The sequence below is a fragment of the Amblyomma americanum genome, chromosome 4, assembly GCF_052857255.1.
Source record: "Amblyomma americanum isolate KBUSLIRL-KWMA chromosome 4, ASM5285725v1, whole genome shotgun sequence".
NCBI classification, from domain to species: domain Eukaryota; kingdom Metazoa; phylum Arthropoda; class Arachnida; order Ixodida; family Ixodidae; genus Amblyomma; species Amblyomma americanum.
This window is the reverse complement of record NC_135500.1, coordinates 191,357,136-191,377,408: the sequence shown is the minus strand read 5'-3', so window position 1 is coordinate 191,377,408 and position 20,273 is coordinate 191,357,136. Positions and strand designations below refer to the sequence as shown.

Genomic DNA, 20,273 nt, shown 5'->3' with positions numbered 1-20,273 from the left:
GAGACATCACATTTCCGCTAGCCTGTTACAACCAATGCAATAAGCCCAAAGAACTTGTTTGGGTAAGCTAAGTTTCAATTTGGGCCTTGAAAAAAGTGTTGAAACACTTTGTTAGGCATCTTTTTGAAATAGAAGAGTTAACAGAGTAACAATATCAAGCCAACCAAAGTGGAGGTGTCTGTAGAAAGCAGAAAGGTGAATCATTCTGAAAACTTGCAAAAGATCCATTTATTTGATCTCTCGCCACCAACTTGAGTATTGCACAACATACTCATGCCCAACAATAAACAGAACTGAACCATGACTGCAGTCCACAACAGTTACCTGGAAGAATGGTGGCTGTCGCAGGCCAGTCTGATGATCCACAAAAACGCTTCAGAACAGGCCAGAAGGGGCTGTTGGTGTCATCCTCGTCGTCGTCACATCGGGCTGTGCTCAGCGGCTGGCCTTGGACACTGTTACTGGGGACATACAACTGCAGGCTGTCTTCAGCCTGAGCAGTGCCGCACCGGGCATCAAATTCCAGAGCCATCCAGCGAACACTGGGGGGAAATTTGACCTGTCCACAGAGATGCATGCATGCCAGTCAGTTTGATGCAGCCCTAGATGAGCAGCAGCTGGTGTGCATTTACAATGAAGACAAGCAACTTCAGTTAATAGCACTGTCACACGAGGACTTTCGATTCTGATTGAGCCTAGTATTACCATCAAACTAACTACAGATCCAGCACTGCTACACTACACAACCAGTTTCAATGGTGATCAAGCCCGGTCCTCCTTGACACAAAGCCAGTTCCTAAAGTATGGTTGAGATTTTTTACCTGATCAAGAAATAGCCATTACTACCCTTGTGTTCGGGAAGATTTCAAGTGTGAACAAATAAGCGGCCAAATTGCTTCTGGCACATTATTTGAACATTGTTTGGCAATACTTTGATCAAAAGTGTTTTGTTCACTTTTACTTGATTACAAAATGTACCTGTTTGCAGCAGCATTCACTTAGCTAGTACAATTATGGGTGCACACAGCAATATATTCAAACTCACCAGTCAGGATCGAATGGGCATGTGATGCAGCATTGCATGTTCAACACACTGAAAAGTTTGATAGAATTGACTCAATCAAGAGAGAAACTGACAACACTTGCACCAGGCTGTGCAAGCTGCAATCTTATGAAAGAAAAAAATAGAGGAGGAAATATCTGACTCCAGATGGGCCAGATGATGAAGCAAAACACAAACACATAAAACACGTGCGCATGTGTCTAAAAAATTTTGAGGGCTTTTGTAATGCGTAATGCTGAACTTGCATCCCGCAAGGGTCCAAGTACATTTGCCAGGCTGAAGGTACAGTCCTGTCATACACCTGATGCAGTTTTCAGCCTGCTGCAAAGTGTAAAAGCTTCTCTTGCATGCTACTTGCTGAGCACCGTGGATTGAAGGAGCATACAATTTTGTGCTGAAAGTAGTTCGTGCAAACTACATCGAGCCCCGCAGCGGTGGCTCAGTGGTTAGGGCGCTCGACTACTGATCCGGAGTTTCCGGGTTAGAACCCGACCGCGGCGGCTGCGTTTTTATGGAGGAAAAACGCTAAGGAGGAGTCTGATGTCAGTGCATGTTAAAGATCCCCAGGTGGTCGAAATTATTCCGGAGCCCTCCACTACGGCTCCTCTTCTTCCTTTCTTCTTTCACTCCCTCCTTTATCCCTTCCCTTAGGCGCGGCTCAGGTGTCCAAAGATATATGAGATAGATACTGCGCCATTTCCTTTCCCCAAAAACCAATTATTATTATTATTAAACTACATCGAAGCTGGGCAGGGCAAATTGGAGATACAGTAGCTGATGGGTAATTCGGACTACAATAATTTGGACTTGTAGGATATTTCGAACTTCGATGAGGCATCGTCAGTCACCCCATAGATGCGCATACATATTCGCGACGGATATTTCGAACTTAAGAAGTCCAAAAGTTCAATTTTTCGGACTAATTTCAGCCGCCTGCGGGTCAAAATCGGCCACCTTATCGGCTTTTCGGCGACGCAAAAGGCGCCATCTTCGATTGAGGTGGATTTGCTCTGCAGTTGGATTGGCTTGCCATACTTTCGGTACCTTGTTTTTGCTAGTGGAGGTCCCTGCGATTTCTGCCACTTCGAGGTGGCAGTCGGAATGTCATTGCCGTCAACTCCTTTTTTGTTGCCAACGTTGTCGCGGGCAGTTATCACTTGTCTCATACGCTGAAAATTGCTAAATTGGTTTTTGGGGAAGGAAACGGCGTAGTATCTGTCTCACATCTCCCTGAACCGGGCGCCATAAGGAGGGAGTGAATGAAGAGGTGCTGTATTGCTCGGTAATAATTTCGACCTCCATCGAAACGCTACCGCTGCGGTCGGGTTCGAACCCGGGTACTCCGGATCAGTAGTCGAGCGCCCTAACCACTAAGCCACCACAGCGGGTAAAGTTCGCCATTCGCCGTTTCGTCACTTGGGCGTCCCCGACCACGTCGCCCGAGTGGCACTCCGTCTTCACGAAGTTACATCCGTTCGCCGTTTTGTGATCACGTACGGCCGTTCCACCGCTTTGGACGAAAAGTGCCTTGTCTTTGCGTGTGCTTGACGAGCAGTGTGGTACACATTCGGGTTGTGGACAACATGGCCCCGCAGGTGCCGCCGGGTCCATCAAAGAAGCATGGGGAGTATTCAGCTAAACGCCGTGACCTTGCTCTCTAGACTGTACAGTGAAAGCAAAACTTTGGCACAAATACAGGCGCAAATCGTCGCCAGCAAGAGGAATTTTCCGCAAGGTAAAATCAGTGACTTTTTAAGTTGATTTCATTTCAATAAAGAGATTTTTTTTTACTTCACGGATTTTTCGGACTGTTCGTTTATTCGGACCACTTTTTTGGTTCCTTCGAGTCCGAAAAATAGGTCAACGACTGTAAATGAAAGAGGCATTTGTCCTGCAGTCGACACAATCCGGCTGGTGCTGACGATGATTATTTGTTTTGACAATCAAAGTACCGCATCCATTATGCGAGTGAATGTGGTGATCTCCTGCAGCAGATAGCCAGTGCCGATCTACTGTGTGCCAAGAGCGACTGCTCTCACCTTGGACACGGATACAGTGGCTGGTTTGTAAGGGTGGTCACTCTCCACCACTGCGTAGTGAACAGGGCCAATGCTTCCGTCCATAGGCGCCAGTGCCTCAGTTTGGTTGGGTGGCACATTCCGCTGGTTCAGTGTGGCCACCCACTTTAACAGCTTCTGGACCAAGTCAAGAACTTCAACAGCGCTCTGCATAAAATAGTAGAAAAAAGCAGGACTAGCATGAGTGCACATTGGTAATTGTTTTTAACTTATGTCAATGACAATGCCATTTCTCAAAGTGTAATACACATTGATGGCTTGAATATGCATCTACAGTAGAATCTTGATGACATGATCACGGTTGATATAAATTTTGGGATGATACAAATTTATAAAATTCCCCGGACGGAATGCATTGCATAAAATGTGCGGAATATCGGGTGTTCCACACACTCTCCTGCGCTTCTACAGATGATGTGAAAACGTGAGCTGCGATCGCACCCTTGAGCACTACCTGTACTATCGCAATCAAAAGTTTACGAGACGCGAGCATGCGGGAAAAAAATTTATTTTGGCGTAGTTACCAACTCCAATTGCCTGAAATGTGTCAAGGTATGAGGCAATGTGCATGCACTGTACGCTGGTAACAACACCGCACGACTGGGTCGCAGAGCACAGCTACAATAAGCTGTTTTCTGAAAACACGTGCCCCATAAAATTGTAATCTTTAGTAAAAAAATAAGTAGCCTCTTGCCTGTGGGTCAGATGAGGCAACTGGGCACAGGTGGGCCATTATCAATGGAAGCAGTTGAGTCATTAGGTGTGAGGCTCCAATCTCATAGATAACATCATCTGCAAAGATAACAGTAGCGAAGAAAGTCATGAGAAAGCTTGTTTCAGATGCGAGAATGCCATCAACTCCTGCCCCTGTGTGCAATGCTGAGAGATATGCTGTCCCACAAGACTCCCAACCTCATCTGCCCACCTGACTATCTATGCACACATTGACAGCGGCCATTAAAAGGAAGCCGCACTGTATTACAGGATGAACAGGGAGACCGATGCCTGCAGGTCTCAGCGTAATGTTCCTCTAAATAGTGAAAAGAACCTATAAGTCTCTCAAGTACCCTAGAAGAGCGTTCAGGGTGCTCAGAATTTATAGGGCTTCTAGGAGTTGCACCTCAAGGAACCTAAGAGGAACTAACCAGTGGAGGTATGGACGCGGATTATAGGCAGTGATTACCTCCGCTTGGAATTCACTCTGCTCCTTTAAGAGACCATCAACTAATGCTTATCATTAACCTCCATTTGTTACCGTACAATGGTACAACTAAGCTATGATGCTACCTTTTTCATGACGGCCTACAGTGAGCAAGTACAGTAAAAAGAAACGAAGGCACTTGGAGCTTGTAAAAGAATTGGACCATATTGCTAGACTTGGTAACCCACGAGTGGCCTGGTCCTGTTTTTCTGTACTTCAAGATTGCTTCTCCAGACAAGCAAGTATACAATGCCTTTGAAGATTATGTAAGTGATAGTGAAGGTCACATGGCAGGCTGCATTCTGATGATGATTAACCTTCATGGCATAAGGGCAGCTTTGGCCAAAGAGCACTATGGTACAAGGAAGTCTTCATCACAAAAGGTTGAGTCGAACCCATTTCCCAAGCATTTCACCCAGATAAAACGAGCACGTGGCAAGAGGGAAGCTTACACCCACTGTACCACCGATGGGTACCCCGCGGCACTGAAGCACCTCCAGCATGCGAGGAAAGTGCTCGAACCACTAAGCCATCATTGCAGTAGCAGACTGCATTCTGTACGCTGCTTTGACAAGTCTGTGAAAACCGCTACGTCTGTGAGAAAAACACTACCTGCATGTAGGACAGGAACTGTTTTGATGCCTCACATGGTAAAGGCCATGTGTGAGCACTGAAAATCCAGACCTTTTGATTATTCAGGCGGTTTCGCATGTGCAGAGTTTTTTTTATTAGACATCTAGATCACCTGGCTTTTTACAGCGACAGCTGTTAAGCGGCCATTCCTGGACTTCACGTCAAGTAGATGTTGTTGTCTCGAAGAGTTGTTACCGTGCAAGGAGGAAGGTATCACATGGGCGGAGAAATGCGTGACCAGTGGGTGTTTACCACAGGAACCATCCAGGTGGCGGTTGCCGTGGAAGTGTCCCTGCCCGTGCAGGGTATTGGGACAGCGGAGGAATCTCCAACTGGAGGTTGGTTACCATAGAAGAGGGGAGCATGGCAAGAGCGTAGGAAGGTGCAACCAGTCGGTGGTTGCCGCGGAAACCATCCAGAGGGCAGTTACCCTGGAAGGACGAGGTAGGTTACCATGGAAGGAGGCCTTATGGCAAGAGTGTAGGAAGGCTAAACCAGAAGATGATTACAACGGCAACCGTCTGGAAGATGGTTACCGTGGAAGGAGGGTGCAGAAAGAATAGAAAAATCCCCAACAGGAAGGTGATTATCACAGAAGGAAGAGGGTAAGGCAAGGGTGTGAGAAGGCGCAATTTGTATGTGGTTGCATGGGAACCAACCGGAGGGCAGTTACCCTAATAGAAGGAGGAGGGCACTACAAGACAAGGAGGTTATGGCAAGAGTGCAGGAAGGTGTACCACGGTAACCACCTGGAAGTAACGTGGTCACCGTGGAAGGAGGAAGAAGGGTATGGTGAGAGTGGAGGAATGTAGCACGGTCAATCTGAGACAGCTGCTGCGAAACGCGCTGCCCTAGGAGAGGATCATCGGCCATGCTGCGCTTCTGGAGTGGCAGACTGGAGAGCAGACCCGGACGAAAAACGACTATGAGTGGGAAACTTCTATCAATCTGGTGGAAAAAGAGATTCATGCTCTTGGGGAATGTGTGGTGACAGGGTGATAGCTGAGTGCATGTCATATGCTAAGATTGCTGTTGTGCTTTGTTAAAATGAGGCGATTAACCTCCCACTGCGTGCACGTACGGTTTAAGGACAATCACGATTTTATGTTCTGGGTTGTTTGTGTTTTTTCGGTCATTGTTTTGGTGCCCATATATCTAACCTTTCTAAAATAAAAGTTCAGTTGTTAGAAAAGCACTCGTGTCGTCTCATGTTTCTTCCTCTTGTCTTGTGTTTCGCGCTGCTTCAAGATGAACTAAAAAGAGCACCCTAAAACCATACAGATGTGAGGTCGGTCTCATTCTCCACCACAACATATCGTAAAGTAAAAATACCTTAACAGCTGTCGCCGAATCTCGCATTAACCAGTGGTAACCATCCTGTCAATTTTTTTCCCCGTACCTTTAAGTCTAAAAGATCCATCAGCAACTGTAACCAAATCCTATGTCTGCGGACATTTGTTATATCTTAGAATCAGTACCACTCCCCAACGTGCATTGCAACAGTCCCGTTGTCTTCATTCAAAATAAGCGAGTGTCCATTATAAGTGTGGCTGTTGCAAAGAAAGCTCTGTTGTATGCAGTGCAATGCATCTGTTGTATGCAATGCAATGCAATGCATGAAGAATGCAATAAAGACACACTTTCTAACCTTGCTCAGAAGCGGCTTCGGACAACAGCTGTGCACTAGCCTTGACAATAGTGCCACAGATGTTGAGCACGTTGCGTCGAGCCTGCAGCTCCAACAAATCACGTGTTGCCTGCTGGCTTTCCGTGTCATGAGGTGTACTGCAAGAGAAGGAAACACAACTCAATACTATGGCTTCCCCTTCAGTAATAAATGTACAAAAGCATTAATAATAATGACAGACACTGGTGAAACAATCCATGAACAATACAAGGCATTCCCATAAAGAGTTCATGTAGTGAATAAGTTGGCAGCTCTCTCTGATGCACGCATTTGAACAGAACAGCAATAAGAAAAACTTTCAGGAATCTGCTGGCATGTCTCCAAGTATTTGAAATGTGATTAGCCTTTATACTACTCTGTATATTTATGCACTGTCAGCAACAAATGAAACACAAAAAGGATAGCTGAAACATAAAAATGCAGCCACAAAGATGACAGCTGGCAGAAAGGGCATATAGGCGGGCTCTATTAACGCTTGTAATAAGCAGACTTCGCGCCATCAAAGTGATAATCAAGTGTGCTGATAATGAGCTTCCTAATACATTCTCGTTTTGCTGCTTTTGTTTCAACCATCTTGTTCGCATTTCATTTGTTGCCGATAGTACAATCATGGTGCCCTGCTAACTAAAGCAACACAGAAAACACGCTCTTCTTCAGGCATATCGAACACTCTCACAAAGATGACATCACCACGACTTCACAGTTTAGAACCCTTAAGGCTGGAGCCATAAATATAATGCTTTAGAAACCTTAAGGCTGCTGCCATAAAGAATTATGCAATTCTTTAGCTTGCTTTTAATAATATACATATGCCTGTGCAACAGTGCAAATCTGTGGGAAGCACAAGTTCTCACCTGTAGTAGAGTATCTGAGGTATCTGCCCTCTGGTGTGGTTGGTGCCATTGAAACTCAAAGAGCAGTCAGTGAAGGTGAACATGGTGCCATCAGGGCCCCTCACCTGACTCATTCCACCATCACCATTATTTGTCCTGGCACCATGGTTCCTCAACCTTATAGCGTAAGTTGTGTTCTCCTGAAAAGAAAAAAAAAAGTAAGACATGCAACAACAAAATCTGTTCTATGATCAGTGTGCCATTACTGCAGCTGTTGTCAAACAAGGGTTCTATGGAACCTTCCACCCTGTGGTTTCTTTGGAGTGATTTTTGGTCTCCCCAAGCATCTCACCACACAAGGCCCAACCCTTAATTTACATTTACCAACTTTATTTTGGGGCGAGTCATATTGTAATTGATTATAAAAAAACTGTTTCATTATTAATTGACTTTGGGCATTTTTTGGAGTGGCTGTGCCTCTGCATGCATGTTAGGCAGGAAGGAATGGAAGCCAAGGCATGCGCAGCTCCCCAGAACCTTCTTAAAGCTCCTTCAGTTCCTCCGAGACTGAAAAGGTAGAGAATCCCTACATTACTGAAGAGCAACTTTCGAACCAAATGTCGAATAAGGTCCCGAAAAAAGCCGAGGACTGAATGCTAGTCTTATTCACTTCAAGTTTAAATAATATACATTCCTGTGCAAGAAAAGTGGCTGAGCCCTTGGTAGCAGGTTCCACATGACGATCCGCATATTTCAACCCTAAGGTGAAGATTTGCTTCCTGAGCAGCTATTCATTGGGAAGACATTTAAGCAGCTATTAGCATTAGACCTGACCTCTTGTGTTCATATGCAGCCTTTGAATGCACCAACTACAGGTGTCTCAGGGGCCTGCACAAAAAATGTAGTTACCCTCCAGCAGCCTTGTAGCAAATGGACCCACTTCAACCACCAACTCTCATGGCGCATTAACTACGGTAGCTGACCGATTTTTCGGACTCCAATAATTTGGACTTTGCTGGGGAATCGTCACGCACCCCATAGGAACGTGTACAATTTCACGACCAATACTTCAGACATTGCGGGGTCTAAACGTTCGATTTTTCGGACTGAAACTGACGCCAACAATACTGTGGAGATCGTTTTTCAACCGAAAGTTAGTTATTTCGACCGAGTATAGACGAGCAGGCATCGCTGCAGAACCAACTTGTTCTCCGCTGCCGTGAAAGGCGCCATCTTGGACCTAAACTCGGACCTGAATCAAAGGAACTGGCTTGAATAGGCTTGGCCATTTGTTCTCCATCATTGCCATTTGAGATAATGGCTCTTTCCATTGGCCTACAAAGATTGTGCAGTCGCAATAAAAATGGTACAACGGGGCAGGTGCAGCGTCCACCGCGGCTTGGACGACGCCACCCGCAGTGCGAGGCAGCAAATGTGGTAGAAAGATGGGGGGGGGGGGGGGGGGGGGGGGGGTAGAGGGTGGGTGCATTCGGAAGTTCTGGCTTCCGCTTGCATCTTCCCGTGGGTTACCTCTCGGTCTTTGCGAGCGTCATTGCCTCATGCAAACTGACTGTTTTAGCTTCGCGCAGCAGCAGCGGGTGCATTCGTTCGTGACATGACTAGCAGCAGCGTTGCATTGTCCGCTACCGTGACATGAGATGGCGCGGAGATGACGAAAGCATGACTATGGTTCACATACAGTGTAATATTATCGCTTGTATAAGCAGAACATGGCGAGCAGCGATTTTCATGATTATGAAAGCCGGTTATTCACAGAAAGGTTATTTTTTTGAAGTTCATAGATTTTTCGGACTGTTTGATTATTCGGGTCCAATCCAGTCCGAAAAATCGGTCAGCGACTGTATTGGCAAGTTTACCTAGGTGCAACTGCTTCTCTGTTGTCATGGGTTGTCATGCAGGTGGCACAAAAACCCCACCACCTCTCGACGCAGGATGTTTTTGGTACTTCATACACATTCCACCTCAACAAAGATGCCATAACTGACCGTTTTGCTCAACCCAACCATTTTTTTTCCTCTGCGCTGAGCACAGATGAAAGCCACAAATTTCAATTCTTAATGGCAAACCTTAATGGCAATGGGCTGGTCGAACTTCACTTCTGCCACATCCGAGTAGCAATCTTCCGGTCCAAACGTGCCACGAGCCACATCAACAGTCTTCCACCGCTGCGTGTGAGGCAGGTCTCCGCTGATGCCACTCTGCAAAAATGGGCAGCTGATCAGCGCAGTTTACGCCACACACCAGCAGCGACTGCTCATGCTGCAGCCCAGCAGTATATAGTATACATGCATGAGCAGAACATGCAATGCTTCCCGATACAATTAAGAGAACACAGGAGTAGCTGACATGCTGGCTACAATTACTTTAATGAATTAAGTTTCAGCAATGTGGATATCCAGACACTGTGATGAGCCCAAAGGATACATGAATGTACCATCAGCTCCAAATGCAATACAATCCCAAAATATTAGCCACTAGACAGGAAATACAGGCCGTGTTGACAAACACCTCAAAACAGCAGTCTTCACACATTCAAAGTGTAAACCAACTGCTGTAGTGTTCAGTCTCCTTCAACTAAGGTCTTCTCATTTTGCTGTTCACAGTTTGACTGACTTCACGTTTCATTTCAAGCTGACGGTACTTGTGCATAGGCATGCACAATTCTGCCTTGGAGTAGTAGTAGTCATGGTAATAGAAGCAGTAGCAGTAGTTGCAGTAGTACTAATGGTAGTATTAGCAGTAAATAACAGTTTCCTGAGTAACCACTGCACAGAGTTACGACTTGGAACCTCAGATTGAGAAATGCAAGCCTGAATTGCATTTTTTTTTTTTACGCGAGAACATAAAATGGACAAGCGACAAATAGCCAAAGAACCAGGCACTACTTCTGTCCCTTAAAAGTGGACAAGGCGCTTTGTCTGCTTTGCTTTCATCAGACAAAGCAGACCATAGTCGCCACATGACACTACATATCAGTAAAAAGCATTACGGCATACAAATATGACACATCCAAACATCAAAAGGGCCTTAGAAAGGTCCTGGAGGAAGAGCAGGGGTATGCAAAAGTCACATTTAAGTCACATGTCTACCAGGTATCTGAGGCTCGATGCATCAAAGCAGTTTGGATGTTTTTTTGATGACACTCACGTCATCGAGGAGCTCAATCTCGTAGTGCCACTCATTTCCAATGCCACCATAGATGCAGGCTCCTGCAATCAGCACACCAGGACGATCCACGCTGAAGCAGATGGCATCAGGAGAACCATTCCCAGTGTTCCACGTTCTGTTTTGGCAGACTCGCGTGAATCGTGACGGTGTGCAGTGCAACGCCTGCCGTGTGGCACGTTGAACATCCACCTGAAAAATGCCCAGCCACTCATGGTTTGTTCTCTCTCTCACATACATGCACACACACATGCACACATACATACACGCGCACACACAAATGTACAGGGGGTGGGCGAGGGGAGAATATGTCTCTCATACAAACTGTAGCCTCACAATGACTAGTGCAAGAACATCCCTTACTCCTCATATAACTAAACAGAAATGTTTAATGTAGTTTGTCACACTTGTTAGATGCAGTGAACACAGGGATATGAAAAAAGGAAGAAGCCCAGTGCAAATGCAAGCGCCGATTACAACGAGATCCAACTCTGCTACTGTGTGTTTGTCTATCTTGATACTGCAAATCGTTGTCTGTGGGTTCTTCGGCACGCTGCAGTTAGCAAATGATAAAATGATTTCAAACTTTGGTTGGCCTGCAATGCTTCTGATGCACTTCCAATTTGCACGACTCTACTAAAGCATTTTCACTTCATCCGAACTTGCCCTGTCTCTCACACACACATTCTAAAAGAAAATGATCTCTGCTGCCACAAAATGATATGAATGTAAATTTACCAATGTAATGGATAAATGGAAAATAGGTTTATTAAGTGCCACCTGTAAAGAACGCCTAGGAATAACAAACGAACGACTAGTTGTCACATTTCTAACATGATAAAACTTCTCTCTAGGTGAGCTCATGTAACGAGCTACCCATCGGCATTTTATGACTCCATTTCGATAGTTACAAATGTTTGTAACACACGAAAAGGTCCTATGCACCATGCTTAGAGCTACGATTGCAATAACCAGTAATTTCAAATAGTAGCATAAAATGATAAAATATGTTTTTTTCGTAATTTAAATGAAAACCTACAGGTCTAAGAGAGGTAGAAAATAGTTATGAAAGGGCACCTGAAGGGTCTTTATTACAACTAACCCACTGTACAAAGCTTTTCAACACAACTGTCCACAGCTTTGTTGGTGCTGTAGACTCCCTTTAAGAGTTATTTGAGGGGACTATGAAAATCTATTTGTTTTATCAAAAATTCATCTTAACAGGAGTGCCACCAAAAATGATATGTGAGCATGCTAGGTGCATCCAAATATATGTCACATGAAAGAAATGAATAAAATGACCTTGCATTGAGAGGAAAATTGTAAATGGAACAAGCTCACAATATCCACTACCCGAAAACGACAATGGTCCAGTTTTCTCTTCTGCCATCCTCTGTTTCTCTTTTGTTTTTCAACGATTGACACTTGTGGCATTTTTTCAGATTTTTGCTTTCTCTATGGCTCTGAAAGGTGCCCAACTGAGTAGCCATGCGTCTCTCTTATCTCGCAGCTTCTACAGCATAGCTGTTACCAACTCTACGAGCAGGTGTGCCATACGCATTTCCATCCGCTGCAGGCAGCGTGCACGTGGCACTAATATTTGGCCATCTCTGCGCCGCAATAATGCATGCTACGATGCCGCGTTGGTTGAAAATTGGGTTCCCGACTGTTTAAGCTCCAAGTCAATGAGCAGATGCACTCCGTGCACTTTAGTCCACTGGAGGTAATGCACAATGTCGAGATCTGGCCATATCACATCTCTGCATCGCAAGTGGGCAGGAGTGAAGGTGCCCACGTTGCACGTGCTTGCAAGACAGCTTGACCGCACTTCGCGCAAACGTGCGCGAAAGCTATCTTGTGGGGTCGAGCTTTTTGAGTGGAAGCATTTCATTCTATTTTTAATTCCTTGACAGTGCCACGTGCACGCTTCATGATAACTCTTTCTGAGGGTCACAGTGGTTCGCAGTCGCTGCAAAAGTGGGTCTTCACTGAAGGACACACGAAACAGTTCATCTTAAGCAGACTTTCTTTTACACTGAGTCCTATGGGAAACTAGGCAAATGTTCTCACATTGTTCATTTTATCCGAGAATTCGTCTTAACCGAGTTCTTCTCAGTGGGAATTTACTGTATACTGAATATAGCAGAAAGCCGATGCCGTTATGATGACAAGGTGGTGCGATAAACCAACCATCGACTAATTGACTAAACTTCTGTAGTAGATCAATGAGTCTTTGTACTGTCAAAATGTGCAATGCATTTAAGGGGGGATAAGGGGATCAGAGCAAACTTTCTTATTTTTTAACTTAGAGTCATGAAACTTGGCAGACTGGCTTGAAATAGCGTCAAACAGACAGCTCCAAAGTTTCACAATGATATCTTCAGTTGTTATGATTTTATCATTGTTTACATGTTGGTCACATGTTGCTTGCTCATGGAAAGCCTAGTGTGAGAGCAAAATGGGTTATAGGTCTGTAAATTTTTTGAATAGTTACTAACAAGTATAATCTAAGTCAAGATTCTCTTAATTTCTTTTTAAATTTCTCTGCTCTTTTTCTAAACAACATAGTATGCACCTTCTCTTTATGTTTAGAATGTATCATGCTCCAATTATTGTGTAATAAAAAATGGTGAGCCTAAACGGTAAATCTGAGACTGTCTTGACATAAGGCACATTTCAGCAATGACAACAAAAGAAACTGGGTTAAAACCCATGCTCCCATTGCCACGTTATGCTTTCTACAAGCAAGGTGATAAGCTCAAAACAAACTTTCCAGAAAACAAGCCTGAAAGTTCTAAAATAGCACACACTGTCTATGTGTAGATGCTGACAAATATATTTATTTGGACCGCTTAGAGTTTATTTTTGGGTGAAATATTTCAGTACAACATAGAAAGAGTGTTGTAGATACCATAAAGTGTGCTTTTCAAAATTCGACTTTTTTCGAGATTTCTGCGATCTGATCCCCCCCCCCCCCTTTTTTTCCTTGCAAAGCTACCTCTCTTTTTGACTATGTTTTTGCTGGTATTTGGAGCAAATCCCCGCCTACACCACATGAAGCTTGAGTCCGTGGATAGCAAGAAGATATAGGTGAACTGAAGCTGACAACTCACCACGCAGCCAATGGTCTGGGATGACAGCTCAGCAACCACAGAAGAAAGAAATGCACATGTGCTGAACACAAGCTTTGCTGACGGTTTCTCTGCCTCCTGCATAAAAGCCCAATAATGGCAGAGAGTAAAGGCAAGTCACCATTTGCAAACAAAACATCAATGGTAAAAGGTGAAGGCATGCATATATTCTTTGAAAAAAAAAAAAAACAAACAAACAAACAAAAAGCTGCAGATACGCTTAGAAACACTAGGTGTAACTTTTAAAGAAATGCATTCCAACAAACTGCCAATAGAAGCCCCTGAATTCTATTGAGGCCTCTTCCTGTTTTTCCCAGGTGACATGGACAACATAGATAACTGAATCGCCTAGGTATGCAGCTATGTAAGCAGCATAAGCTCTACGTAGTTGTAAGTGCAACATTCCCTCCTAAAGATATGGGTAGTTCCTGCTATGCAGGCAGACATAAAAGCGTTGGCACAAAGTGTGGATGCAAGAGTGGGTGAAAATCTGGCGCAAAAACCTCAGAAAGCAGTTGAAAGTGAGGACACAGGCCTCCTACTTACATGTTTTAAAATGCTTTGCACTGGTGCAACCACGATGCTGAGCAGTCGCTCCAGAACTTCTCTGAAGCTGCAGTTTTCGGGATGATAGCCTTCCTTCTGCAATAGACATTACAGACTGTTACTAAAAGCAGGCAGAAGTTCAGTTTTGCCTAGAAAGGTACAATAAGGAGCACAATCAAGAAGGAAAGCACCAAAATTTCAAACTAAGCCCCATCAACAGCTGCTCAAAGGATGCGAAGCATATGTTGGGCCAATCATAAAAGTAGCAAAAAGGACAAGCTAAGAATTCCTGCACAACCTCCACCCCATTAGCCTCCTGCTTCCTCTCTCTTAAATGCATGCTCTTTCATTCCCTCACCTCCTCTCAATCCTCCCCTCTGCAGACAAAAGACCACAGACACCACATTCTCTGGAAAAATGCCTCCCTGTAAAATACTGTACGCTCACGTGTCTCCCTCCCTTCCAGGTCTACATAATGAATTTTGTAAATGGAAGACTTACCCCAGGTGCTAAACAGTAGCCATAACCGAGAGACAGTAAAGAGTGAAGTGGGCCTTCAGCATGTCAATCAGTAATGCCATTTTTATGCACAAGATGTGAACTGCATTCTAACAACATCTATTTTCACTGTAGCCCAATCAATTTTTCTTTCTATACCTTGACGCCATTGGTGAAAAGCATTCTAGTTTTTTTGCAATGTGGACTGGAAGCCAAGTTACCGTGACATCAATGCAATGCATAAACTAATTTTCTGACTTGGCATCTTTGCAGAGTTTACAGAAACTTTGCATGAAGTGTTAGTGGTAATATAATTTACATCTCTGATGCAGCGCACTCTTCAATCAGACATACTTTAATTCATCTCCGGTTCATATCCAGCTAGAGCTAGAACCACAGCTAGAACTTCCTCATGGCAACCGCTCAGTATCCCACATAGAAGATGCGCACGTTGTATAAATGACGAGACAAACCATATGTGGCTTTATGAAAGGCAAAAGTTGTGTTCCCCATAGCCGGAAAGCAACTGCACTTACCATTGTCTTTCGCGCAACAACTTCAACGAGCAGCGGGTAAATGTTCGAGTCAGCAGCGTCGGGAAGCTGAGGCCCATTGCCCGGGCTCTCGGGGGAGCAAGGCCCTTCCAAGTTGGGCCGAGTCTCTCTGTCCAAGCTTGGCGGCAGCAGGTAGGTCAGTTGAGCAGCAGGGCAACACAGGGATGCCAGAACAGCCGCCAGGAGCCGGTCGCTACAATCTTGACTGCGACGCGCCTACCAGACACACAAGGAGGCAACAATGTATTAACATCAGTGAACATGTTAACCAGGCAGTGGAAGAAGCACACAGTGCTACTCCCTCTTGCTTGCTGGTGGAGGAAGCAATGAAAACTTGTCAACATCCTCACTGACAGCGAGAACACGACTGATAAGCAATACCTAATATGCACGTGAAAAGCATTAGAATGGTGACTACTTACAAAGTAAAGCAAATCTCTACGCTCTGAGATGAAAAAAGACTATGGTTACAACAGGTGACCACTCAAGCATCAGGAAGAGGAGAATCATCTTTCCTGACACAAGCAGTTACAACACAACGCCAAACTATAAGATGGCGAATGACCAGGAAGAGTACTTGAGGAAGCAGAAGTGTGTCTGCATTCTGCAAGGAGGTAAAATCACGGCCAAAAAAAAGGAGGCACCTTTGCTCTCTGAGGCACAGGCACAGATCTTACCAAAATCATGCTTGTTATTATTATTTTTGCACGATCAGAGTATGCAGCTACCTAGGCTGTAAATTATATGTTACTTCAAAGCTTTAAGCAGTAATAAAACTGGAATAGGTTATCTAATTCTTGCCCAAAATAGACAGAAATGGTCAAAATTGTATCAAAATTACCAGTCTTTTTTCCAGCAGCATCGCTACCATTGTCAGCGAAATGCACCAAAAAACGAAGCACCACATGGCAGATCCCTTGTCGCCATTTCATTCCAGTAACCACAACTAAAAGCAAACTAGCCCATCTAGCATGCCAGCAATGCTTAAGGCCCCTAGTTTCCCGCTATTACGTGAAAAATTGAAGATTTAAGCATTTTTCGCGGAACTATGTGCTAGCAACCACATTGTCATTTTTGGGGTACTGCTACTGTTATGAGCATCAGTACGAAGGGCAGAAGGTGAGAAAATGGCTAATTTACCTTATTTGCACGAATATGACCTAAGCGGGGAGCTTGAGACCTCAGGATAATTGTAAAAAAAATATTATTACAAGACTAAACGCAATCTTCAAAGAATGCTACAGCCGAGAGACCCCAAAAGAAATGCAAACGGCACGCTAAAATATGGAATCAGCTGATACGTCGACGTTACTAAAAAAGCAACGCTTCAGATGTGTGCGCCACAATTGAGCGAAGTAAAGCCTCCAATTCGTTAATGCACGCAGTCCCCCACACAGCTGCAGCTTACGGGGCCACCTTCCCAGTCTTGCACCCATTCACCCTGCTTTCCTTTCCGTACTCATTCTTTCCACATCCATAGCCACCTTCTCCTCTACATTGACCGCGCTTTGCCCCAAGACCATTGTAATGTCTTCAGGCCCTGAGGGTATTCAAATAAATAAATAAATATAAAAGATGGCTTCTCCTAGCGGCTTGCAAGCTTGGTGGCGAAGGTCGCTTTAACTATCTTGAACAGCTCACAGAAAAAATAAATAAATAAAAAAATTCACACTGTATGCATATCATGGTCCCAAATATAACTCGAGGTGCATTCTGGACCATTTTTTTTTTGTCTTCCGTGAAATATTGCAGATTCTTTGTTCTCAGTAAGTGGAATCTGAAATTTTCCGCCGCAGAAAGTTTAGGGCCTCGGAAATTATGTGAGATGCAGTGAGATGCACTGAGCTCAGTTTTGTAATGAGATGCTCTGGTATAGCTCATCATAACAAGTAGGTCTTGTACACTGCAGCACAAAAATTAAGAAAAGACAGAGCGCCCAGGATTGAAAAATATAGGAAAAAATATCTATTTCCCAATTCTGTCACATGCAGATTTGTGAAGTACTTTTCCACCTACACATCAAGTTTGCAGCCCAAGAATAGGCCAGTTTTTAAAAAAAACTGTGGAATAAATGTGCTTTGTTCGCACAGCAATGTGAAAATGCACAAAAATTGTAATTTTGCAACCCTCGGCATTTAGAAACAAGCCATCATAATGTAACTCACTGGTCTCATTTGAAAATGCACCTTGCTTACATGAAACAAGAGCGTGAACTACACTTACAGGATCAACAAGAAGCTCGCAAAGGCCACGCCACTTGAGCATGGTGCTTGGGTAGAAAGTGTGGTAACACGCCATGAATGCAGCTTCACACTCCTCCAGTAGGGTTGTCTGCATGGCAGCCCCTTCCTTGAGCAGACCCTCCCCCTCCTCATCAGCATCCACAGGCAGACTGCTGCCACCTGACAGGATGCAGCTGAGCAGGCTCTGTGTGTCTGCCACACATTCAGCCATCCGTGACGATTCGGGTGGCAGCTTCTTGGAAACAGCTGCACATAAAGCAAGGGTCTGCTGATCTTTGGGGAATGCAAACACAGGGAACTTGTCCCGACTTGCGTTTACAGGCTTGTGAACAATGAAACTTCAGCTCGAACAAATTTAAAGGGGCAGTAAGAACAAATTGAAGTTAATCTGTATCAATAGAGTACAGCATTCTACAACCTTTGTCCGTAAAGTTTTGAGACTGATTTATTTTCTTCTCTAGAAAAGATTCCATAAAACAAATTGTGGTCCGTATGTGTAGCGCCATCTTTTTGGGCTAACCTAAGCTATTTGTGTTAATTGCTGTGGCAGCCGCTAGATGGCACTACATGTAGAAAAATATATTGTCACTAGTCGTCTGCGCATTCTACTGTGAGTGAATGTGGAGATGGACGTCCACCTCGCACAGCGTGTAAACATAAAATTCTGTGTGAAGCTTGGCAAGACAGCCACACAGACGTATTATCTCCTTCGGGATGCTTACGGCAATGAGACATTATCGTGGGAGCGAGTTTTCGAGTGGCACAAGAGGTTCGTTTCGGGGAGAATGTCGGTTGCTGTGTATAGACTGCAAGGGAGACTATTTCGAAGGGGTGCTGCACAAATGATTTCAATGTTAAACGCATTTTTTTTAATGGACTCGGTCTCGGAACTTTACGGACAAAGGTTGTAATCCCGAAGAGAATACTCTCGCCAAAAACAGGAGGGAGGACAAGGGCCGTGAGATGAGACGAATTAGTGGGAGCCCAAGACTTCGAGCGTGCTCCAGAGCTTTTTTTTTTTTTGTCGTGTGTCGCTGCCGCGTGACCTGCCTTCATGTTACTGCTTTCCTCCTCATACTCTCTTCGCTATCACCATCTTTCATTCTCCTCTGCAGTTTGCGTTCGCTCTCTTTTATCCTCCGATGCGCTCGTTAGCTCAGTTGCACCGAGGCCACTGATGAGGCACGGCGTTCAACACAGTGACGGGTGCCTAAGACCTGCGCTCTAAAAAGTCATCCTCAAGAGCGACCAAGAAGTGGGCAGCAAGAAACACGGCAAGGCAGTTGATGTATGAGCTCCCCCTTTTCATATTCCAGCACCACTACGTGGCATATGTAATGCTAAAAGGTATACAGCGCTGTTATAAAATTCTAATGCAAGTGTTGGCAATGTGGTGACAAGCAATTGACCTGGCGCACAGGATGAAGCATTGCCCAACACTTGCGCTGATGCAATGTGGTGACAAGCAATTGACCTGGCGCACAGGATGAAGCATTGCCCAACACTTGCGCTGATGAATGAACGAGAGAGAGGAATGCTTCCCCATTCAGCCAAAATTTTTCACAATTTGTATGCCATTAACAGAAGGCGATGAGCATGTGTACATAGTGCTATTATAGATTTAACAGACTCGTCAATGATAAAAACTGCAATGCAGGAAAGAAACAGTTGGCAGAATTTCGTCGGCATGCATAACATGGTAACTGAGCATTTGAAAATGGTTTTCATAAACATGCAAACTTGTTGCCCAACGGTTTCTGAATAAAACCCAATTCTCTGCCATCGTTTTCTCATCACTATTCGAGTTGCCACTGTGGCTCACTATTCTACTAAAAGTTGCACATCATAACAACACCCAGCATGCAACATGCACAACTGCGAAGCAGTGATAAACAACTCACGTCCAATCGGATACACCTCGTTGATGTATATGCGCAGCAAATGCAGGGAGGCAGCACAGATGTACAGCAGGCGCCTCAAGTCTAGAACAAGAGCTCTCCCAAGGGTAGACGGACTGTCAGAAAGCTCACATAGACCTGCCCTGAACGCCTTCCAGCCCCAATGCAGCAGCCTTAGTAAGGACTGGAAGCACTCCTGCACATTACAGAGAAGGCAGCCTGACTCATGCAGTGACCCCACCGCTAGAAACCTTGAAGGAAAAGCATTTCCTCCTTTGACCAGAAATAGACAAGAAGCATTTCACAACTTATAAACACTGTAACACAAAGCACCTTTTAGAACAGTGGTTTGCAGTTTTACAAGTGCCAAATGAGCGTTTTTCTGTAGAAAAGCGACTATACATGCAAAAAAAGAAAAGATGGATAGTTATGAGATTCAACGCCATTTTATAAGAAATTTGACGGCACTTTCACATGTCCGCTACTATAGTGCAAGTCCTGATCGAACTAGTAAGATAGTATTCAGATATCATGATAGGCCCTTACTAAGGCACAAAATCAATCACAAGACGGGATATAAACCAAGGTACTAATAAAGTAAGGCTCAATGAAAAAAGAAATCATGAACAATGTGGCAGTTAACGTTGTCTTACTCCAACCATCAAAAGCCAAGTTTACATGAATGCGACAGAATGCGTCTTGAGTCGATTTTTGAGATAAAG

At 44.5% G+C, this 20,273-nt stretch overlaps 1 protein-coding gene across 2 annotated transcripts in view; it reads right to left on the bottom strand.

The window, feature by feature from the left end:
* The window catches only part of hiw (MYC binding protein highwire), a 132,454-nt gene that overhangs the window by 53,219 nt on the left and 58,962 nt on the right, over positions 1 to 20,273 (bottom strand). For both annotated transcript variants that reach the window (XM_077662670.1, XM_077662669.1), the window contains 12 exons: positions 19,555 to 19,747; positions 17,634 to 17,899; positions 15,393 to 15,626; positions 14,359 to 14,454; positions 13,795 to 13,890; positions 10,664 to 10,873; positions 9,583 to 9,714; positions 7,517 to 7,695; positions 6,624 to 6,760; positions 3,836 to 3,933; positions 3,103 to 3,288; positions 325 to 559 (listed from right to left, as the gene is read on the bottom strand). In XM_077662670.1, the coding sequence (XP_077518796.1) occupies positions 325 to 559; positions 3,103 to 3,288; positions 3,836 to 3,933; positions 6,624 to 6,760; positions 7,517 to 7,695; positions 9,583 to 9,714; positions 10,664 to 10,873; positions 13,795 to 13,890; positions 14,359 to 14,454; positions 15,393 to 15,626; positions 17,634 to 17,899; positions 19,555 to 19,747 (2,062 nt within the window). The remainder of the gene's footprint in view (positions 1 to 324; positions 560 to 3,102; positions 3,289 to 3,835; positions 3,934 to 6,623; positions 6,761 to 7,516; positions 7,696 to 9,582; positions 9,715 to 10,663; positions 10,874 to 13,794; positions 13,891 to 14,358; positions 14,455 to 15,392; positions 15,627 to 17,633; positions 17,900 to 19,554; positions 19,748 to 20,273) is intronic.